Below are 24,560 nucleotides of genomic sequence, written 5' to 3'. Positions count from 1 at the left end.
CTCAGGTGACGACCTCTTGAATCTTATCGAGAGAATGCCAAGAGTGTGCAAAGCAGTAATCAGAGCAAAGGGCGGCTATTTTGAAGAAACTAGAATATAAAACTTGTTTTCAGTTATTTCATATTTTGTTAAGTACATAAGTCCACATGTGTTCATTCATAGTGTTGATACCTTCAGTGAAAATCTACCAATGTAAATGGTCATGAAAATAAAGAATAAACATTGACTGAGAAGGTGTGTCCAAACTTTTGGCCTGTACTGTATATCTACCACTGGGGTGAAAATAACTACTTTAGATTCATTAACCTGAACTAATCCATTTAAATGGGCCGCTACAAAAATCTCACTGAGGTCAAGGCAACTGCAGATTAAAGGCCCATGGGGGAAATATATGTTTGCTAATGTCGGTGTCCAAGTAGGTGTAAACATATAATTCAAGTCAAGTAAGGGCGGTTTTCTCGTTATATGTATCTTGGCGATGAGGACCAAACTACTGCTTGAGTGGCATTGTTTCTGTACCCCTGAAGAAGAGGTGTGAACCTTGACTGGTCTCACGATTCGATTACGATTATCAATGCCTTGAATATTGATGCATCATGATGCATCCCATAAACTTCACATGATGTTTTCAAATACAAGAGATAAGGTCTCAGTCACCCATGTGGAAATGCCAGAAGAGCGCCTGGTTCAGACGTCCGTGGCATCAGGTAAGAGCGGACTGAACACAGACTGTTTTTCTGCTCATTGGAACAAATCAAAAGCTGCTCAACACAAGTGAGGCCAGGTTCCCCCATGTTTCTATTGGAACACTTGATTCTATTGGTTGTGTATAAACGTGTCACTTGTGCAGCGGTCAAAATTCACCAAATTACAGTACAGGAGCGCTGTACTCAGATCAGGCAGCCACAGTCACTACCGCCACTACTTTTTAACAAGGATTTTTTTATGCCGCCGCCAGAAAACCACCAAGCACTTGATAATGTTCTGCACTGCATCAATGCTGAATCGTCCACGTCTTCATTGCGATGCATCGATTATAAGACTAATTTCAACACCCCTACCCAGAAGGTGATTCAATGACTAAACAAAGCCATGCACCCTATTTTCTCCTTTTTCTATTCAGTTTTCATTGCTCTTCATGCCCCTTGTACACAGGGGCATCAACAGACCTCATAAATGTGTCACTTTTTGCAGATATCGTGGGATGTGGAGGTATTCAAGCATTCAGGACTAAAGAACATTCACAGACACCCCCATTGTGTTTTGTAAATTATTTTGATTATCGACAATTTTGTTCACTAAATTAATGACATATATGTGCATCAGGTTAAGAAATATCTCACCAGTTCATAAATGATGTGGATGCCCTTCGCAAGTTAAAGATTTCATGCCAGACAGATTGGATTTAAAAACGTTCACATAAATACTGCATGAACATAGCACACATTTCTTTGGTTAATCACTGAAATCCATTACTCATAATGGCTTCATATGTAATTGTCACATATGATCATAGAAAAAACAGATTTTAGAAAATAGTTCGATATAAGTCAAATGCCCAGACACTAATTTTATTCTAAAATGAATTCATGTTAAATGCAATCAGTTTGGCACTACAGTAATGTGTGCTTCAAACACTTCTCTGTAACCCAAATATTTTATTATCAATTCCAGAATAGTTTGAATTACCAATAATCATAAGGGATTCCTGTAGATTCACTTATAACTTGCTAATGAACTTCTATCGATTTTCAAATTTTAAAGAAGAATGTTATTTCATTACTTGTGGAAACAACATTAAACCGTTTCATGGCTCACATGTCTCACTTTAATTAGAAGTTCTCACAAGCAAGCAAATAAAACATCTCAGGTAGTCCCTCACAGGCGTCTCAGGCTTCAGCGAGACCAGCGCTAATGGTCTAATTCAGTCCTTCTAGACACCGATACTGCCTTCACGGGCCTCATCAAGCGGCCAGAATGTGAAACCAAAGGGGCCTAGTCTGAGCGTCAGGGCCATCTTTCCTCTTTTCCGATCGTCCCATTCAACGCAACTGTCAACTGTGCATGCGGAACCTCTCGCTTTACCAGCCAGTGTCAGTAGGAGCAGTGGCTATGCTGATCCACATCTGTCAGAGATGGATCTCTATAAGGTTCAAGTGGTGGGGAACGGTATGGGGCGTGTGCGTGTGTGTGAACACAAGCCGATGAAACGGTATGATGTCCCTGACTCTCAAATTAACTTAGAGGAGCTGAGAGATTCATTTCCAGGCAGCAGCAACTCAGATTTAGTTTCCTGGTCTCTTTCAGGTCACATAAATTGATGTGCTTGTATTTTGCTGGATCGAATATACATTCTGTGATGTGTGGCTCTGGCGAGAAAAGAAAAAATTGCAGCAAAAAAATCAACAAGAGCAGCAGATGCATATTTCCCCCCTTCTCTGCCCTGCCTGCCAATGCTCAAAACTACAAAGTTGCCAACAGTGGTTGTGAAGAGAACGGGGCCTGCGGCAATTACATGATGCAGACTAATTAGCATACTAATAGTGGTTTTACGCTAATGTGTTTTCTGTCTGTATCAGGGCACGGGATTTCTGCCAACGGAAGACGTAAGTGGCGGCTGTTCCCCGCACGCGTGGAGCTGATGGTTCTGTGGGTGCGTTTCTGTCCTATGCGGACCCACGCCGGAATGCTGACAGCCAGTTACATCGTTGTCGGCCTCGTTCATTAAACGAAGTGAACGGATTCGTTTTAACACTTCCATCAGGAAGCCCCTTTCTTTGCATTGGTTTTCAGCTTGACGTTCTGACTATTTGAACATTCCACAATACAGAATGTACTGCACATAGTTTTCTTAATTGCCGACTTCCATTCAAATAGTTCGGGTAGCTACACAAATCGAGTCATTTGAAAATCCCTTTAATTAAACAGCAGCAATAGACACAGAAGCTTAACAAAAAGTTGTATGTTAGCCATAAAAGAAAAGTGTAACATTGCCTTCTCCCCCTTAATCAGAAACCGTGGTACATAGGACAGTTTTAAAGTGAAGTGATTGTGCAGCCCAGCACACGGTGACACAACGAAATGTGTCCTCTGCTTTTAACCCATCACCCTTGGTGAGCAGTGGCACCTTGGTGGATCGGGACTCGAACCCACAACCTTCTGATCACGGGGCCGCTTCCTTACTTGGGGCAGTGGTGGCCTAGCGGTTAAGGAAGCGGCCCCGTAATCAGAAGGTTGCTGGTTCGAATCCCGATCCGCCAAGGTGCCACTGAGGTGCCACTGAGCAAAGCACCGTCCCCACACACTGCTCCCCGGGCGCCTGTCATGGCTGCCCACTGCTCACCAAGGGTGATGGGTTAAATGCAGAGGACAAATTTCACTGTGTGCACCGTGTGCTGTGCTGCTGTGTATCACATGTGACAATCACTTCACTTACCCGCTAGGCCACCACCGCCCAATATCCCACACTTTTAAAAAATGCCTTAACGTGTGTGTGAGTGTGTGAGTGTGCTCCTTGTGTGTAGGTCTGAACTAAAACGTGTCACGTGTCTACGAAAAAGCTGAATTACTCCAGCCATGCCAGGCACTCCACATCGAGTTTTTCCCGCTCCTTTTCTCTGGGACCCGCCAGTGCTGGCGAGAGAAGGGGAGCCGACCCCCTATTTTGGGAAGAGTCCCCTTAAAGGAGGAGATCTGAGACCCCAGAAAACAGCTGCTGCGGAATTTCTCACGCCCCCTGCCACAAGTCCCTACCCCATGACCTCTGACCCCGCCTCACCTGTCACTAGCACGGTCACTTAAAAGAACATTTTTATTATGAGAATGGACCGATCTGTTGACGGCGGCGTAAAAAAAAGCGGCGGGATGTCGTCACATCTCCGATCCGGGCTGCACAGACACGCAAAAATGTGTTAAAAAATATATACCACGGACGCCGGTCTCAGGCAACCCCCCCCCCCCCAACCATGATGGACGACGACGGGCGCCACGACTCCACAAGTAGGCGACGCGGCGACACCTGCCTCCCGCGGATACAACGCCACCATCCGACCCCCACCCTTCCTGGGCTTCCTGGACCGAGACTGGGGTCTTATCACCCCCGTTCCCACCGGCCACCGCCGTCCGGAGAGGGAACGTCCACCCGGCGTGGCGCGACGCGACGCACTTCGCATAAATCACGTCCGTCCCTCCGCACAAATAGACCCGTTTCACCTAAACGTCACGTTCTCGCGCTCTCTGTTACGAACGCCGCTGGTTTTACTGCGTTAAAATGAAATCGATCTCCCCGGTCAACTCCAGCTGACCACGCGCGACCGACGTCACCCACAGCCCCCTACCTGGATCGCGGAGGGCTTTTCTGGAGAGCGACCCGGTCCCGGCGCGTTACATGGATGTGGCCGGGGGTGTCCGTCCGTCCCGGTCGGCGTCTCCTCCTCCCGGTCCTCCCGGGGGCGAGTTCGCAGCGGATCGATTCAGCCGGAGATGCGACGCGATGCCTCCTCCCTCTCTCTCTCTCTCTCTCTCTCTCTCTCGGTCTATCTGATGGAGGAGAGGAGCACGCTGTCAGATCTCGGCGGCTCTGGGGGTCCACGCAGTCCACTCGTCTTCTAGCCCGGAGCAACAGCGGCGTCTCCCCGCACCCCCCCTCTCCGATTTCCGCTAGCGTAGAAACGGATGCGAGGCCCCCAAACCCCGCCAAACGAACGCGCAAACCACAGGGGACGCGCGGCGACGAATCATTCGGATTCAGACGCGTCGTGTATGTGTCCGGCGTCGTCACCCGGAGTCCCGTCACGCTGCGTGTTCCTCCGCAGCGTCTGAAGTGGCTCCTGTGGAAGGGAGATCCATCGCGATCCGTTCCACAGCCTCCGCCTCCTCACCAAAATTCTCTCTCTCTCTCTCCCCCCCCCCTCTCTCTCTCTTCGTCTCTGGGTCTCGTACGCGCGCAAACACACGCAGCTACGTCATCACATCAGCTGGACGAGAGCGTTGCCACACAGCCTACGTAGCCACATAACATGAGAGGCCTTCCAAGAACCATCACCCCCCCCCCCACAGCCCACATAAGTTAATTACTGTTAATTACTGCCTGAAATCAGGAATTTTAGGAAGTGTTGGCCTGGATGTACTTCACAGGGGTTGCTGTCAATGGACAGCAGAATCTTCTGCGACTCTTGAGATTTGCGCCCATCCACTGACTCATTAGAACCTCAAGGCGGGGGAATAAATAATATTTATAATCTGTTTATAAATCTGTTTATGAGAGAAGGTGTGACCAGAGCTTCTCCAAACTGACAGGTCTTGAGCACCATACCGACAACTGGGCATGAGGGCATGAGCTATGCTCCTCCTTCCAAACAGGATCAGAAAACATCATCCTGGAGCGTTGATTAATGAAAACTGGACAACACACACTTCATAATGCTAAGTGTGTGCGTGTGTGTGTCTTAATAAGATTTGGTTTTTTCCTTATTGAGCACACTTCAGCACTGGCTGCTGTTGCTGTTCGATTCACTTCCTGACTGGCAGCAGAGCTGGTCGTCGCAGCACTGCCGTCGTGTCTCCCAAACGTCACCTGCCGGCGACACGCCGTCTGTTTTCTGGCGCTGATGTGCGGTGACGCTGCAAAAACAAACGCGCAGGAAAAGCTCCGTCCACGTTGGGCTGATATGCGATGTGACCGTTAAGGCGAGGTCAAACGTGAACAGCGCCCCGTGACCCTGAGGCCTGGATGGTTTAAACGCACTTTAAATGCATTCGTCAGGATTATTCTGAGGTGACGTGACGCTGAGGTCAGCACTGACTGGGCAGGTGAACTCCTAACACTCCTTGCCAAAGCTGGGAGGGCAAAATGCGCTGGATACACCCACAAACACACACATATATGGCAACATGTGCATTATTCATAGACACAGGAAGAAATACCGGACACACAAACACACACACACCTGCGTACTTACTTTATCATTTACAAAGATCCTCACAACGGGCTTACCCAGAGGAGTAGGTGTTGGTCCTGCATCCTCCATGCAGATGGCCACCATCTGCTAGATGCTGCATCCTTCCACCTTATCCATGTTGGCCTAGCGGTTAAGGAAGCGGCCCGGTAATTAGAAAGTTGCCGGTTTGAATCCCGACCCACTGAGGTGCCACTGAGCGAGGCACCGTCCCCACACACTGCTCCCCGGGCGCCTGTCATGGCTGCCCACTGGTCACCAAGGGTGATGGTTAAATGCAGAGGACACATTTCGCTGTGCTGTGCTGCAGTGTCTCACAATGACAATCCTTTCACTTATGGATTTTGCATGTTTACATGGGTTTTCTCTGAGTTCACTTCCATTTGTCCAAAGATGAATTAACCAGCATAACCCAGGGGACTAGGGGCAGTGGTGGCCTAGCGGTTAAGGAAGCGGCCCCGTAATCAGAAGGTTGCCGGTTCGAATCCTGATCTGCCAAGGTACCACTGAAGTGCCACTGAGCAAAGCACCGTCCCCACACACTGCTCCCCAGGCGCCTGTCATGGCTGCCCACTGCTCACTCAGGGTGATGGGTTAAATGCAGAGGACAAATTTCACTGTGTGCACCATGTGCTGTGCTGCTGTGTATCACATGTGACAATCACTTCACTTTGAACTTTAAGCTACAGCTTCTCTATAATCCTGACCTGGCATAGCATGGGCCAGCGGTCACCTAGTGGTGAAGGAAGCGGCCCCGAGATCAGAAGGTTGCGTCGTTGTGTGCACCATGTGCTGTGCTGTTTATCACAAGGAGATCATTTGGACAAACCAAATATGGCTCCATCACAGCAAGTCATCCAGGTCCTGAAGCAGCACCACCACACCACCGCCATTGTTTTACTCTTGGTATAATCTCTTTCTGAAATCCGGTGTTCCTTCCAAAAACATTTGTTCACAGAATTTTATTTCCAAGCGGATCAATATTTTTTGGGTAAAAGCAAGACAGTTTTTCTGTCTTCTGATTTTTCAGTGGTGGTTGTCGCCCTCGCAGCTGTTCCATGTTGGCCATTTTTGCCTACTGTTTTTCTGACGACTGAGTCGTGAACACGTGCCCATGGCCCCGATTCGTAGCGTGAAAAGGGTTCTAATCACCAGTACCTGATTAGAACCCTTCATAAGTTCGACTGTCCACTTGGAAAGGAATGATACAGAGAGGGATCCCCTTCCAGGGCAGAGTGAACCTGCAATTGGTGTCAGTGCAGGGTGGGTGATGATTTGTCCAAGAAAAGAAAAAAGTCCAGCAGGTGCAGACGAAGAAGAGGGCGAAAGATGGGATTCGTCACAGTGAGAAAGAGAAGAAAAGGACTGGACAGATTATGAAGTGAACGAGGCTCCGTCACCAGGTCCCTTCAGACCACGCTGGTCCAATCCGCTGCCTCTGCATCTCCCTTTTCAACACACAGCAGTGCTTCTCTACTTGTCAGCATGGTTCTCTCCGGCACTCACCCTTCTTTTTTTGGGGTTTATTAAAACAAGTTTCATTTTCAAATGTTGAGCATTTGCATTACGCCTCCCTTAGCACACAGTGGCAGAACAGAACTGAGCTTAACTGAGCCAAGTGAGGCCTGCATTTCTTTTGATGTTGTTTTGGGTTCTATTGCAACTGCTTGGATGAGTTGTTGCTGAGCTCGGGACATTTTTTTGTGGGCCAGCCACTCCTGGGAAGGTTCACCGTTGTTCCACGCCGTGGTTTGCTGGAGTCCCAAATTAAAAAAATTGTCTTTATGACAATTTTTTTTTTGCCATTTCAGGTGCAGCGTGGGGAGTGTTCAGTTGCAGGAGGTACCAGAGTCCGAGACGGAACAAAGCGAGTGTTCGGGAAGGTAATCCAATCCAACAACAACAACAAAATGTTGCTGTTGTAATCCAATCCAATATCAGCGAAGAGAAAGTCAGACGGGGGCCATCCGAAAGGGTCAGTCGATAAGGCAAAAAGACGTTGTCTATTCTAGCGTCAGAAAGGCTTGCAGCAGCACTGGAAAGTAAACCACGAATGTTTATAACCACCGCTGACCCCACGTTAAACTTTGTGTAATCCTGTATGCTATAGAGAGTAGAGCTGTAAATCTTGGCCCAGGTTCCTACTCAATTTCTATCATTTAAGTTGGACAAGGGTTGACTCAGCTTGGTCAGCAAACACTACCTTTTGGTCTATAGTACTTATCCTTTCCGTTTGATTTGCTGCTTGTAATTTTTCCTGATGATTTGTTAAAGTGTTTCGCATGTTGTAAATTAGTTTTTATTAAACATTAGTTTTTTTAAAATTACATTTTCATGATTTGATGCATTTTAATTATTGCAAGATGTGAAAATGAATGCTGATTAGATTAAATGGATGGTAAAAAGCTCATTTCCTTTGCTTCTTAGTCTCCGGGCTTTTAAAAGCTGAACATTGCAAGAGCTCACAGGGTCATGGCTGAATAGTAAAAACTCTGACTGTGTCACTGTCATTTACTTAAATGCACCACACAGCTTAACAGTCGGCTCGAGCCGGGTTGGGCCTAACTTTTACGGCTGATTACAGCTATTATACAGACTCTATATAGCCTGCAGTGTAAAACAAGGAGAATAACAACAGAAACCTACAACGGCGGTCTATTTTTTGGTGATTAATAATTCTATTCTTTTAATGTGTATATGTGGGAAAGAAATTGGGGTTTGGGGGTCCTGGCTTGTCAGGGGGGTTTCAGGGAAAAACATTTGGGAAGCACTGCTGTAGGGGAATCTTCAAAAGAAGGTATAAAGTAGCACAAATGTCACAAATTGAATAAACTTTTCAAGACCAGATGCCCTACATATAAAGTGAAAAAATATTATGCCTGCCATCCAACCACAGGGATTCATCCAAGTCATTACACATGATTGCACTCGATGATGCTTTTACAAGCTAGTGTAAGGCAACATATCCTCAGGATTTGCATAAATATAGAAGAAACAACCTTTAATGTTGTTAGCAAAGGTGATGTATTCCCAGGTATGGGTTTAAATCGTTCAAAATGAGCAAGTATCCCAAGATTTGGCACATACTGCTGCACTTAGCGCCAGTAAAAAAAAAAAGTTTGATATTTGTTGGATTTTTGCTTTGCCTGCATTTTAATAACCTTTTTTATCTGTCTGTCCCTCACAACTTAATCAAACGACAGGTTCAGAATCCCACAGTTATTTTTAAACATTTTTGAGACATCATCTCCATGGCCATGGCATTTCAACATCGTCCAAGATTGAATTACTTATTTATTTATTGCATTCTCCTTCTGTCCTTGCTTGATGTTGCTGTCATAGCATGATCTCATAAACTTTTCATAACACCCAAGACTCTCAGGGGTTGCAAAGGGAACATGGAACGTGAAGGACAGGTCAATCCTTGTGACATGGACTTTTCCCAAACCAGTTATGCTCTTTCAAATAACTAACCAATCGTGTTCTTTGTGGCCGTAGATGGTTACGAGAAGACCAGTCGGGTGGCCTATTGCTATTCCCATGACAACTACAGCTGGCCACAGATCAACTCAGGGTAGAATAGGAGTGACGGTGGCAATATATGTACATGCATGCACACACACACACACACACACACACACAAGCTGCCAGAGGGATAAGTTTCTTCTGCCTGGACTCTCCTCTCAGCTGTCAAGACACATCCTATTTATAGCAACAGAGATTTACAAGTCAGACACATACTTGTATGCACACATTCTTGTGCAAATACACAAACGCTAAAACTGCGTCTAAAAGAGCCTGTCTTACGTTTCATGTCCTTCATTCATTTCCATTCATTTGCTTGTGAGAGCCTGTTAAGAGCCTGTTCTGACGCTTCACATCCAAGCTGACTTTATACTTCAAATCCAAACATTTCACGTTTTCAGTTCATTGGATGCATTATTTACAACTGGGGGTACACCAGTTTGTTCTCTACGTGCTTTAACCTTATTGCTCCAGTAGTCCAGGCAGTACTCAGACATCCACGAAAGTCTTTTTCATCTACTTTTGCTGACCCAGCGCTTTTAACAGTACTTCCCTAAAGTTTTTTTTGTCTCTGGAATGTCCCCTGTAGACCCCTCTTCCAGTACACCCCACTACATGCTGTCACCACACAGGTTGACACAAAACACAGACTGCTCTCATGGACGTTTCCCGGAATGCACCATACACATCTGCTTCAAATATCTCAGTGAAACGCAATCTCCAGTCGAGCTTCAGCAGAGGGTGGTTGTGTACAGGGTGAAACAAGACCTACAGTGTGTGTCCTCATGGTCAAATCCTCAGAAATCTGGGCTAAAAACACAAAAGATGGCTTCCCAGGTTTCCCTCTGTGCCAATTAAGAATGCAATGGTGAAGTAAAGTGTGTGCGTGTGTGTGTGTGTTGGTGGGGTGGGTCGGGAGTTTTTTGCTGCAGTACACAAACACCCCCCCCCCCCCCCTCACTCCCCTTGACTTAATAAGCTCTCCCAACATGCAGTAAATATTGAATTTGATTTCTTCTTTTCTTAGCATGGCTTCTTAAATATTTGATGGCGATGAAAAATTGAAATGCACGTGCGAGGTTGGGCCCCTCGTCGCTCACGCTCTGCAGTTACCCCTTAAACAGCCGGCCTTGCCTCCACATTTACGATTAAAAACTCAACTTACATTCTCTTACTTTCACAGCCAAGTCTAACCATGCACAGAAAGACACACACTTGCACTGAGGCAGGCTCACAAGAATGCACACAGACACAAACGTTTTTGTGTGTGTGTGAATGTGTGCATGCCTTCGTTCACATATCTGAGCGATTTAGTAACCTAAACTTGCAGCTGAAGAACAGTGACCTTTTCCACTGATCTTATATGCACGTGGAGACACACCTACAGTATAAGACACACTCACTGATAGTGATGGACAGGGACTTCCAGTAAATACTGTGTAATACTGTTTTTTTTTTCTATTTAACACGTTATGGTGTTTGTGAAGTGGCCAATGTTCACCTATAAAAATGCAGATAGCCCAATTGTTGTATGATGTATAACGGCGTGGTCTAACAGACCCGTAATTGGAAGGTTGTGGCTTGAAATCTTGAATCAAGGTTCCATAATCACTTTCATGTTAACTACGGGTTTACCAGTTTACAACAAACCCGAACAAAAATCAGAAGACCCATAGACAACAGATTCCGCAGGGATTTCCATGAATCGCTTGATCACTGCAATGCATTTGCAGACCGATTTGAATTATTTAACATTTGTTTGAAGTTTTTTTTTTTTGTCTACAAAGACATACATAGATTCCTTGATCACATTCATCTTTTATTATGTCTCTGCTGAATATGAGCACATCTGATCATTTTTTGCACCTTGACTTTAAAATGTCCTCAAGGGGTCAGGCACATATAACACACACATGCCCCACACAACAACTCCAGCTGTTTAAACAGTACTGGAACATGTACTGGAAATTAAGTACAGTATTATACACTATCCACTACACTCATCGCTTCAGTACACTACAGTGAACCCATCATCCTTTATTACTGACTAATCTTCAGTTTCCTTCCCCTGAAGGTCTGCCACAGATCCCATAACCACTGAACCAAATGTTTCCTGTCTCACTCCTTTAGAATGACAGACTGTTTCTGGGTTTTCAGCACAGATTTGCATGCACAAGTGAGAGAGCGAGAAAGTTGGATTGTGCATTGTTGCTCTTATGTTTAAATATGATACTTGTTACAACAATCATTAAGCCCAACATACATTTGCATCTGAAAATATAGACAATACAACAGATTCAGGAGGGCCAGGACCCGCCAAGTAGCCCATGGGAGTGAGCCAGTCTACCACTGAGCAACTAGATCCAGATGTTTAAAACCACCAACACAGCGGCAGTCAGGGACATCGTCCTGACATGTGAGGTCGAGTCCACGATCCGACCTCCAACATAGTCCTAGACAAGCAGGCACCCACATACATGTATACAAATAGTCACACATTCACCCAACATGCAGACATACAAAAATAAAAACTGTATACATACCCACCACTGAACAAGAGCGGTTAACCTAGCGGTTAAAGTAGTGGCCTTGTAATCAGAAAGTTGCCAGTTTGAATCACTGAGCAATGCACCGTCCCCACACACTGCTCCCAGGACGTCTGTCATGGCTGCCCACTGCTCACCAAGGGTGATGGTTAAATGCAGAGGACACATTTCATTGTGTCACCGTGTGCTGCGCTGCAGTGTTTCACAATGACAATCAATTCATTTAAAAAAATTAAGAGAGAGAGGGTTATGGTGCTGATGACCCTCTGCCAAACACCATTTGGTGTCAGCTCAGCCATTCCCAAGAACCCTTCTCTTAGCAGTGCAACGCAATTAAACTCCATCAGCGTAATTAACACTACGGTCGCTATGGCGACGCCGCCTCGTATGGATACTTGAAGCCTCATATCACAGCCACTTTTTTCATTGTTTTCGCCCGCGTCATCCAGTCCTGGCGGGGGTGCCCGCGACACGAACGGGCTATTTTTAACTGCCGAGCTCGCAGCACAGCGCCGTGTCGTTGAGCAAGCAAATTCTCCGCCACCTGCGTCATGACGTTCAGTCTGACGTTCTGGCCACCAGAGGGCGCCGCTCCAACCCTGCTCGCCGCCTGGGCACTTGGTCCAGTTCAGTCTTCAAGGATATAATGTAGTATGCAATTGATATTGGTAGCAATGTACATCTTATATATATCTTATATGCAATTTATATTGGTAGCAATATAAAAAAAAAAACATATTAACAAACGCTCATTGTTCACTGCAATGCATTGTGAGTTACCACAGACTGAAGAAGTGTATCCTAAATTAGAGGCTCCACATTACACCACATGTCCATTCTGGATATGCTTTAAAACTACCTTCTTCAAGAGTGACATGTTATCAACATTAGCATATTATAATTTTTTAAATGCAGATAGTTACATAATACTCAACATGCACCATCAGTGCAGGTTTTATTACAAATGAAAAAAAATCCTCTTTAATAAAGTATAATGTTCTGTATTGTTTACATGTTTTACTGTACTGCATGGCCTCCAGCACATCCAACTTTTCTTAGTTGTTGTTTTAATTGCATGTGCTTAATGAGATTAATTGTATATGTTTCTTTTGCAATACAATAAATTATATGAATAATATAGTCCGTTTCACAGTTATAATTTATCTTTGCATTTCATTAGTAAATATAATAAACAGGATTGGGAAAGAAAAGTGAATTGGACATTTAAAGCAGTGATTTGAAGCTCTAATGCCTAATCTAAATGAGTAATTCTGGGTGTGGAGGGGTGGTGAGTTTTCCTCTTTTAAAATTGTAAATTGCTTTTATTGATCTGTGCCTGGTCTAGATTTCCTAATGGAAAATTCATCTCCCCCCCTGTGTGAGGTTTAGTGCTGATAAATGTGCATGTGTGGGGTTACATTTCTGACGATGTCATTAAATATTTGAGTGTCAGAGCTGCTAAGGCCGGTCTGACACAAGGTGCTAGCACTGAAAGATTTCTTTAGCTCCAGCAACACACAATTCCCATATATTTAGAGGTTCTCTATCTGTAGGTCTTCTAATTTAAAACCAAATATCCTTATGTGGATAGTTAAAAATACTCAATGCGATACAAATGAAAAACATGTAAATGGGAATAACTAAATGTACTTTTTGAGAGTGAAATGTGTAAAATATGTAATTTGACAAAGATGTAAGAGAGTGAAGTGAATGTCATTGTAAAACACTGCAGCACAGCACATGGTGCACAATGAAATGTGTCCTCTGCATTTAACCATCACCTTTGGTGAGCAGTGGGCAGCCATGGCAGGGAGCAGTGTGTGGGGATGGTGCTTTGCCCCACATTATTTTAGTACAGCTGTGATTGAAACAGCCTTTCCAATATTATAATACAAAATGTATACCTTTATTTCAAAGAAAACGGCAGCACTAGTTTGGCTGAAAAAACGATTGGAACCTAAAGAAGGATCAACACTGTCTTTAATTAATTATGGCTGAACTATTTTTCCTATTGTGCTGGCTCTTCCATATTTTAAGATATTTTTGGCCTATAAATTGTTGACAAGGCAGTACATAAAGAACAGATGTGTCATCACATTACTGTAAAACATTTAATGGAGCAACGATAGAATTTGCCCCTACACAGATTCATTACATAACAAGGCTTTGTGAACTATGTCTGCCCAGGTGGTTTTAGACAATAGACCCCTTATGGTTATATCCTCCGGTGGATTCAAAGAGGAAACACTCAGACTTGAAAAACCCATGAGAGATGCTGCCCTTGATGCAGATACAACAGCGCCATCTGTTAGTGACATGAGGGGTCATCAGCAAAATCTTGGTGCAGGAGTTCAGCATCTGACAATACCTGGAAACAAATTTTTTAACAAAAGTGAACACGTAAGCTCCTACACTATTATATGTTTCCACTTACTGACTGTCTTTTGTAGTATTTTCATTTAATATATTCATCCTGCTCTCACTTTCACAAATGTCTTATTCTGAGGACATACACGAGAAAACCATAGATACTGTGAGAAGTGAAATGATGATTGAGAAGTGATTGTCATTGCGATACGCTGCAGCACAGCACATGGTGACACAACAAAATGTGTCCTCTGCTTTTAACCATCACCCTTAGTGAGCAGTGGGCAGCCATGACAGGCGCCCATAGGCCTCCACTGAATAAGTACAATACGTGTAAGATAAGTCCCAACTTAAATTCATATCCATTCAATATATTTAACATGGACTGATCAGGTATTTAAAAGAACCCATGAAGTGTGATTGCTGGCATGAACGTGGAAGAATGTTGCTGTTGTAGATTCTGTGCCAATGCTGTGTCATTTCTGAATTGCTGTCAAGTCAACACTGAAACCACACTGAAACCAGTAGTTGAATAATTCAGTCCAGAATCATTCTTTTTCACAGCAAATTAAAGTGCTGCCATCAACAGCAGCATATAATACAAAGGCAAAAACACATAATTCAGCCATTACATTACAACCATTTGTCTACACTGCCCTGCTCCATCAAGGCTTAAACACCCCCAGAGCGCTGAAGGTATGCTGTGGCATGTGGCAAGAACTTGCTATGGATCAGAAATGCACAACTATGGACACTCAGTTGGCCTGAAAACTCCAGAAGAAAACCATTCTTGGACAATTTTTTATTCCGAACAATCCTTAACTAATCGAGCTATGTGTGCCACTGTGTCTTTTTTAGTGCATCGGACTTAGACAATACAACCTTCACTCCCCTTGTCTGCCCACGACCACGTCACCAGTTCACCTACCTTTGAGCACTTCAGGTAGGACCTGACCGCTGCAGACCAGGAGCATCCAGAGGTGCCGGTCGTCCAGCCACCACAATTCGGCCCGTCAGATCCAACACACCATCTTCATGGAGAAAAATGTTCACTTGCTGCCAAACATATCGCACCCACTGTTAGCTGCCACTGTAATGCGACAATTAGCATTTGCTTCAATGTCACGACGCCGAGATTTAATTCAGCGAGGAATAATGCAATTTGTTACATTTACTGCAGGGGGCCACAGAGACCTGGGAAAGCCGTTGCCAAGGCTACCGCTCATCCAGACCATAGGATACAGGCGATTTGAATTGCAAATCGTGTTTGAGTTGGTGCATGATGTGTGTATCCAAGGGCCAGTGCAGAATTATGCTGGAGATAATTGCATCGATTGTCCTGTTTGCTTTTAATTGAGGTCGCGCTGTGTTTGTAGTCAGGATCAGATGGGTCGCTTGTGATCGTCCGCGACATCTCTCTCTCTCTCTCCCATTTACTCTGCTCATCAGCATGCAATTACTGGCGTCCATACTGACTCAACACAGACATGCACAACATGCACAACACTGTAGTCACACTTATTTCTTGATGTTTAGTTCTTTTTCCCTTTAATGTGAGATTATATCGACTTTACCAAAAGGTGGGGTTTTGAAAATATTTTAAAGAGCTCTATAGTAACAGTACACCTCTGGATCTGTCGTTGCCATCCCGTCGCACTTCGGGACGTGAGAACGTAGGCAAATGGTCGCGCTTGTGTCGCCGGAGTGTCAGTCGGGTTGACGTAACGTGAGAGTCTATGAATCTGTCTCACTTTCTCTCTCTCTCTCTCTCTCATCCTACCTTTCTCACTCACTCTCTCTCTCTCACTCGCTCTCTTTCTCTCCCACACACTCACCGTCGTTCTCTCTCTCTCACTCGCTCTCTTTCTCTTTCGCTCACCCGTACCTCTCTCCCTCTCTCTCTCTCTCTCTCTCTCTCTCACCCTCTCGCTCTCCCCACGCGCTCCACACCGAAGGGACCGAAAACTCGGGAGTCTTTCGGCGTCTGGAGGGTCGCCGCTGCAGAAATTCGGCGCAAGTGTGGGATACGTCGACACGAAAAAAAAAAAAAACAGAAAGAAAGAAAGAAAGAAAGAAGATAAAGGAAGAAAGAAAAGAATCAGGTAGGTGTCACGACTCTCGTTAAGTTGATCAGGAGGGAGGATGGGGGGTTCTTAAAATGTTCCTTTAATGAAGAGAGCTGTAAAAAAAAAATACTACACGTCCTCTCAACTGTTGTATTTTCAACGTGTTATTATTGTAATATTGTTTTTTAAATATATATATACATAAATTAATTAAATTAGGATTCCAGTTATGCAAATGGCCGCGGTAGAGAGCTGTGAAAATATTAGGCGGTGCACAGATGATGGCCAGGGACAGAAGTACAGGTGACGCTTTACCTGGGCGATCGTGGGAGTTATACGGGCGTGGACGTATTATTAAATCGCGACAACCGATGTTATATAACCGTGTGGCGACCAAGTTCCAGCGCACCCCAACACAATCTAGGGAGGGGGGGGGGGTCATGCGCCCACACCACGGACACGACCAGCTTGTCGTGGCTACCAATTCAGTGGCCTTGAGCTGCAGGCAAACACTTTAAAAAGCAATACATGATTCTTATTACAGCATTAACCTTTACGCGCACATACCATTCAGAAGGCTTATTCAAAACTGATCTTCATACGGACATGACGGAGCAAACGATTCAACGCAATGAAAGTAGCACTGTGGCCTTGGTGCCTGGTCTTGAGCCGGAAATGGAAAGTCTGTGATCTTTCCAGTTGTCAAGGCTGTAGGTGTCAGCGAGCACCTTCGAATTTTCTCGCACCAATCTGGAGTCGTCTGGCAGCTGCCAGTCGCCCCATAAAGCACGCCATGTCTGACATTTCAGACCAACTGCAATGACCCAAGAGCACACACGTCAAATAAGGAAATCATTTGGGTCCCAATTTTATTTGGACCTTTCATGCTTGATGCCTTGTCTTGATGCATTGGGTTTCAGAAGATTGGTCGCCAGTGACTGCAAGGTCTTCTAATTCAGCAAGTGACAATCCTTTTTGATTGTTCTGTTGAATGAAACCCAGTAATCAGTGAGATGTAGATCATGCCTGAGTAAATCCATGCTTGTGTCTTTTTCTTTCGCCTCTCGATTTCAAGATCTCTAGATCTCTGCTATGTACCGCCCACTTACACTTCTGTCACATATTCCTGACTATTGATGTACGCATCTTTTGTCTTGCTCATACCAAATTCTTACTTACTTCAAGTCTTCCTTCACTCTGTGAAAGTAATCTTTTTATTCAGGGTGGCTCGTCTACCATTCTCTGAATATAGGACTGTAAAGTGGCAGCATTGTGCCATGCCTGGCGACCCTAACATCCAAATGCTGGATTATTATGATGATCTATGAAATATGTGGTAAAGTTCTCACCGTGCAGTCAGAACAGCACACGTAACTTCTCTGTAATGCTTGTGAACATGTTTTTTTGGGGCTGGTTCCATTTCAGACAGCTAGATACATTTTGAGGCCAATAGAACTAATCCTCTGGGGCAACCAGAAACGATACTTGGTCACGTGTAAAGGCCCCACTCCCCCATCTCTCCAAGGCTTTCCATCTAATACAACATTGGTGCTTAATTAGCACTGCCACCCGCTAGTGTGTTCCTGAGTATAGAACACCAGTACTGTCATATGCATCTTGCTCCGTGGGGTATAAATACAGGAGAACGATGGGTGGTGGTACGTAGGTAACACACTCGCCTGTGAACCAGAAGACCACAAATGCACAGGTTCAAACCCCGTTTACTACCACTGTGTCCCTGAAGAAGACACTTAACCCTGAGTATGTCCAGGCAGACTGTCCCTGTAACTATTGATTGTAAGTTACTTTGGATAAGGGAGTCTGATAAATGCGGTAAATGTGAAGAACTCCTGTATTCCCAGTTATTGAATATTTTTTTCTGGAGTGGTAAATTGGCACTGGTGGTGTTTGTCCAGTCCCCTCTGTCTCCAAAGGAAAATCTTAATGTTTAGTACATGATTATGTTATAATCATTTGCACACTATGAACTCTTTCATCAAATGAAAGGATTGCTCACATTTGTTGGAGGTTGCTTTTTGCTTTGACTCAGAAAGTCCTTGACCTATGCGTCCTATGACTACAAAAATAGCTTTCTGTCTTTGATAGAGCACCGCATCCAGACCTTCCAGGGTATTGATGCAGAATAGAATAAATGGCTCTTCAGACTCGTCAAGGACAGAAGGACTTGAGAGCTGATCAGTGAGCAGACAAAGGACACTCTGTTCATCATTTTGCTGCATGAAGGTTTGATTTGGGGTTAATATAAAATGAATTGACCTAATTAATAATATTTTGCAAGTTTCTTAACTGCTTAGCAGTGATTTGAAAAAAAAAAATATACACACACACACACACACATATATATATACATATAAGGGCGTGTATATATATATAAATAAAACTTCAAACTTCTTCATTACAGCACATTCATTAAGTACATTCAGTCCAAAGACTAATATCATGTTTCTATGGATTTTTGACCAAGGGTGCTAAAATAAGTGGTCAGTGACCTCATTTTTATCACACAACAAAATGGCTCTACTAAGGCTGAATGTCAAATGTCATGATTGATACGCATACACAATTACACAAATGTAACTACATTGCTGGGTAGACAGTATAAGCTAGACCAACACAACTGTGTCTGTGTAGTGTGTGTGTGTGTTCCCCACCCTGAGCCCAATGTCCCAGAATGGCCTCCAGGAGCAGCCGCGACCCTGTTTTGGGCTAAGTGGTGATGGATAGTGAATGCATGAGTGTGTGTTTCCATTTCATTATTGTTGCTCATCATCTGTTATACCTTGTCTATGGCGTAGATTGTAGCTTATCTTTATGGCCAATGAGCGGCATTTACAAACCCTCCATTGCAATTTGTGCCTGTGGTAGCTATGAAACAGCGTGAATTATGTCGGCAGATGGAAGACGTTGACCAGAGCTCCCTTGACTTCCTCCAGACAGGACTGAGAGTGAGAGATTGAAGAGCACCAAAGAGAACTGTAGACAATCTGTATGCAAATCGTCTGAACGCATCGTCACAGCTGCACCAACCTCACTCACCTTGTCTGTGTAATGCAGAAGCTCTCAAACAATCAGCGGAGTTCTGCTTTGACTGGTTGCCACGGAAACTCATACTTCCGGAGTATTATGGCTTGGCAGCCTGTTAGCTGACCTTGCCATAGATATTTTGCACAAACTGATACCCCCTTAAACCAATATCCTCCTTCATCATATTAGGTTATAATGCAGGTCAGCTAGCAGGACTATTACTGGCATTTGGCCCTTCAATAGCGCTTTTGTTCCTGAAAATGTGATCTCTCCAAGGCCGGTTCTAAAAATGAGGAACTCGTCTTTGATTGACTTTCATTAACAAGAGGAGAAAGGCATTCCGGTCCAGTTTGATGCATTATATACTTCACTTAACAGCCCCATAAAAGATCATAAACCTGCAGTTCTAGTTTACTTCCGAGCTACAGACACATGATTGTCAAGATGCAACGCAATCTGACATTTTATAAAAGCAAGACGAACATGAAATGCCATTTATTTCTTTATAACAACATTATATAACCTTTTCCACCAGCGTGATTAAAAAGTTTCCATTGCGTCATCCTCATGCGCACCGACATTTGTATTTTTTTTTTGTGTGTGTGAGTACTGCATGTACAACTCTTGGTCTATGGTGGTGTGACCGTACGAGTACGCGGGTTGTGCGATGTTTATGTGGCGCATGAGAGGTCTGTGTGCGTATGAGGGCGATCTCTTCAGTGTGAGCGTGTGTGGGTTCCGTCGTCTGCTCCACGCATTTCTTCACACAGTTTCCACTCTGTTCTCGCAGAGGCACAGACGGCTGTCTGAGGGTTCATATTTACCCATGATCCTCTGGGTGCTAGTTTGCATGGGAGGCCTGTTGAGCGCAGCAACCTGATTTCCCTGTCAAACGTCTGTCCTACTCCAGCTCAGAGTTTGGAAATCAGGAGAAAAACCTGCCGGCACGTCAAGCCTGTCAGAGACGAGCACAACAGCAGGAAAGAGTAGGAGGGGGGGGGGGGAGCATGAGAGAGAGGGGGAAGCATAAGAGGCGGGGAGAGATAAGTATTAAGCGGATGAACTGATTTGGTTGTGCTCAGGGACCTGTGTGCTTTTGTGCTCCACCCTAAGTGTGACTCATAAATGTGCATGCACAGGCAGAAAACCCTGATGCCTGAAAAATGCATCGAAGTCAAGCTTATTTATTTATTTCCCCTGATCCAGCATGTAACGAACAGCAGCATTTACAAATGGCACTATTTGTGCTGATAGCTAAGGAGCTTGTGTTGAATGTCCTTTCTAGTGAAATTGTGTGTGTGTGTGTGTGTGTGTGTGTGTGAAAATGTTTCTCCGTAGCGCTACATATTCATATTTATATCCACACATTCCTACTAGTGTGTGAAATATCTAGGACACAAGGAAGGGAGGTGCATTGTGAACGTCCTGAATGCTCAGACAGAGAAAAAGTTATGAAATCAAGCACACACAGATACACAAAAGGCTTCAACTTGAACTTTGGTGACATCAGTTGTAGGGTGCACTGTACCTCGAGGACCTCGAATAGGAAAATGTAAAATCAATTTGTAGGTCTACATCAAATATCAATAGAAAAATGCTAGGTGCTCCTTTGTTACATTTGGTTGCCACTAAGGTTCTGTATGAAACCAAAATGCGTTCCTCATTCAAGGTTTTCTCAAATGGATTAGCTTGGTAACAGTAGAAGAACGAGACAACATTCATTGCTGAGGAGTTTGCAGGATGCCATAATTCAGTGTGTGTATTGATATGAGATGGATTATTGACTCATGTGGCATTTTATGTTAAAAACTTTATGTTGAAGGAAGTCGGTTCCTCCTTTGGTCTTGCTTTCTTCTGCAGAATGACTGATGTGATAAACTCACCAGAGCCAGCAAGGGAAGACTTCAGTGGGGGCGGAGCCAGTGGAGAACAGGGAATCTCCTTCCAGGTTTGTCCTCATTTAGTTTGGATTGCTGATGTCTAAATTCACAAGCCATTTCAATACATTTCACAAGGCCCCAACAACTTTGCCTGTAGATCTTCCCGGACACACGGGAGCGGTACCCAAAGCTGGCCAAGCGTTTGCCTTCCATCGTGGTGGAGCCCACAGAGGGGGAGGTGGAGAGTGGAGAGTTGCGGTGGCCGCCGGATGACCTGAGAAGCACAGACACCTCCCACAGACAGGCGCAGGCACTCTCCACCTCAGAGCAGATGGCCCCAGGCCAGAGCACAGGCAAGACATTGCCATGTCATGCTTAGACCATTGCCTTTTTTATTTGAAAACTGTACTGTTTTACTGTATTGTATTGATTCAGGAAATATGGAGGAAAGGTCAAAAGGTCTGGTTGCCCCCAAACTAATTAACCCGATTGGCTCAGAATCAGAATTGCATTAATTGTCCAAGTATGTGAGTGAACACATATACAAATACAAAGATTACAGATTACTGAGATAATAGGCTGGTAGTAGCCTAGTGGGTAAGACACTTGCCTATGAACCAGAGGACCCAGGTTCAAATCCCACTTACTACCAGACACTTAACCCTAAATTGCTCCAGGGGGACTACTGATTGTAAGTAATTCTGGTTAAGGGCGTCTGATAAATGCAATAAATGAAAGAAAATTCCTGTGTGGTTTGGTCCTAGTCTGCAGGCTTCTTTATTGTCTGCCTGTATCCGGGGTGTGAGGGGACGTGTGATGATCTCCCATGTGCTTTTCCTGGTTCTTGAGAGGAACAGGTCTTGGATGGAGGGCAGAGGGAGACCTTTCCGCCATCCATACAGTCCGTTCCTGTCTTGTTTGGTGTCTGCTCCATACCAGACAGTGATGAAGAAGCACAGGACAGACTCAGTGACTGCACTGTGTAACTGGGTCAGCAGCTCCTGTGGAAGACGGTACTTCTTCAGTTGCCTCAGGAAGTACATCCTCTGCTGGGTCTTCTTGAGGATGGAGGAGATGTTGGTCTCCCACTTCAGGTCCTGGCAAATGGTGGTACCCAGGAACTTGAAGATCTCCACAGAAGACACTGGGCTGTCTGATATTGTGAGGGTGATATTCTGATATTGTTAAGGGACATCTCCTGAGAGTCTTGAGCTTGCTCAGCTCCACGGTGTGCTGACTGCATCAGCTCTTGTATGCTGTTAAGTTTGAACAAATTTATGGACAGGAATTTCATTCATCAATTTTTTGAGTGTAAAGCTGTACAATGATTGTCAACAGTATGCCCTGGGTTTTAATTTCTGCTTCCTGTAGTGTTAAGATAATCCATCCATCTATGCAAACTGTGCCAATGACTGATAAGCAACAATGTCTGAAAATGCTCCTGCTGCTCTTGCTTCTGCTTGACCTTCCTGGGGACAGTCAAGTTTATCAGTCATGGCATGTCCACGTGGTTAATACCATGTCAACCTCTTCGGCAATCAGTCTGGATGTGTCTTATTTCATGGACCCCTCCCCAATGGATCCCAAGATCAGTGGCGACAGGTGGTAGCTGTAGCCTTCGAATGGTGCAAAGGCCAGTGATAATTTTGCTGTGAAGGATGTGGCCCCTGCTATGGTTTTGAGGGTGTTAGTGAGGCTAGTAAATTTAACTCAAATTCCACCATTAAATTATTCTCCATAATTGGGTGACAATTTTCTCAGATTGACGGATAGGTGTGTCACCTAATCAAACTGTAATGTCCACCTTTCTCTTTCTTTTTTTAGATGTGGCACAAGACAGCAGCATGGAGATGTCAGCAGCTGCTGGAGCAGATTCACAGTGAACCCGGACCAGTTTCGACAGGTCTTCCCCTCTGCTAAGCTAGAGCCTGAATCCAGCTGAACCCAAATCAGCTTTATTTTCACTATCCCCTCTCATGTCTCACTGTGTATGTTCTCATCTACTAATACACGCCCTTTTAGGATTTCGGTTTGTGTAATTGTTTGACCTCAGAAGACCTGTGCAGGGTGAACGTGTACATCCCACAATTCAGCAGCGGTGGCTACGTCACCACCTCTTCCTGGCACTGAAGTAGTCACATCGGTCTTGAGTGTCCGAAATGATCTGCCACTTACTTGATATATCAAATATGTCCGACACCCTCTCAAAATGCTTTGCAGCTATCTTTTTTTGCTCTCTATGTCTATTTACACCCACATGCCGACAGAAACACATTCATGTTACTACTGATGGTGATAGTAGTGCCTTTTGCTTCTGTGTTGGGTTTAGCTTGGGGCCTGTAGATCTCAGAAACCTTTACCACAGTAATAAACAAAATGCTCAATAAAAATAACATTATTTTATGGTGAATAAGTAACATACATCTTGTGTATGAAGTATTTAGAGTATAAATTATGGTGTTTTATCTCGTGTCAACTAGGACTGTAACTAGTATGTAGTGTTTGCTGTTATAATACGGACTTGGACAGACTAATAAGTAATAAGAATTTAAGACTTTTTTGGAACAATACTTAGACTCAATGTTTATGTTTCTGGTGAAAGATGAACTTTTTAATAAACTTTAAACTTTAATGTGTATTCGCTTCATCAGTTATATAGTCAGAAATGATCACTTCTATTCCTCCCATTGGCGGTGAGGGTTATATTATAAAAAAAATCTGCAGAGACATAACAGCCCCTCCTTCCATCCCCCCAACACACACTATCACAAGGCTGGAGTGGCAGCGTACTAGCGCCGGCGTGGGAAATCAGGGAAGAATTACTGGGCGGCCCCGGAAGGGCCCGAGGGGCCCCAACTTCTTGACCTCAGATGGCCTAGGAAGGCCCCGGGTGGAGACCCATACTGTCACGCCGATAAGACGGAGCAGGTGAGTGAGCGCGTGTAGGCGGTAATGAAAAACCCTGGTGCAGTGAGGCGCAAGGAGGCAGGTGAATAACCGCCGCTTGGATCTGTGAACGTGAAACGGCAGCACCACGACATCCACAAAGAAGGGAAGTACAAAAGGAATATTCAGGAGTGAAATACTTCGGAATTTATAGGAGTCGCGTAACCTCATTTCCGTGCCGCAGATAAAGGTTCTTAGCTGGAATAGGTCTTTCTTCAGTGTCTGTGG

At 44.6% G+C, this 24,560-nt stretch overlaps 2 protein-coding genes across 5 annotated transcripts in view; one reads left to right on the top strand and one right to left on the bottom strand.

Annotated features, from left to right (window-relative positions):
- Positions 1-4,862, bottom strand: part of slc8a3 (solute carrier family 8 member 3) — a 64,974-nt gene extending 60,112 nt beyond the window's left edge. For all 3 annotated transcript variants that reach the window (XM_028981911.1, XM_028981919.1, XM_028981925.1), the window contains exon 1: positions 4,338-4,862. The gene's annotated coding sequence lies outside the window, so the exon portion shown is untranslated. The remainder of the gene's footprint in view (positions 1-4,337) is intronic.
- An 11,491-nt stretch (positions 4,863-16,353) lies between these two features.
- Positions 16,354-24,024, top strand: LOC114790607 (protein LBH). 2 transcript variants are annotated; one of them, XM_028980811.1, is made up of 4 exons: positions 16,354-16,497; positions 21,367-21,454; positions 21,544-21,739; positions 23,211-24,024. In XM_028980811.1, the coding sequence occupies exons 2-4, from the start codon at positions 21,368-21,370 to the stop codon at positions 23,267-23,269; spliced, it is 342 nt and encodes a 113-aa protein (XP_028836644.1). In that variant the 5' UTR covers positions 16,354-16,497; position 21,367; the 3' UTR covers positions 23,270-24,024. The 2 variants fall into 2 exon arrangements, with proteins under 2 accessions (XP_028836644.1, XP_028836653.1); XM_028980820.1 differs by lacking the exon at positions 16,354-16,497 and adding an exon at positions 18,495-18,705.
- Positions 24,025-24,560: the final 536 nt, after the last annotated feature.

Source organism: Denticeps clupeoides, chromosome 1 (assembly GCF_900700375.1).
Source record: "Denticeps clupeoides chromosome 1, fDenClu1.1, whole genome shotgun sequence".
Taxonomy (NCBI): domain Eukaryota; kingdom Metazoa; phylum Chordata; class Actinopteri; order Clupeiformes; family Denticipitidae; genus Denticeps; species Denticeps clupeoides.
The sequence above is the reverse complement of the archived record's forward strand: the minus strand, read 5'-3'. Positions and strand labels throughout refer to the sequence as shown.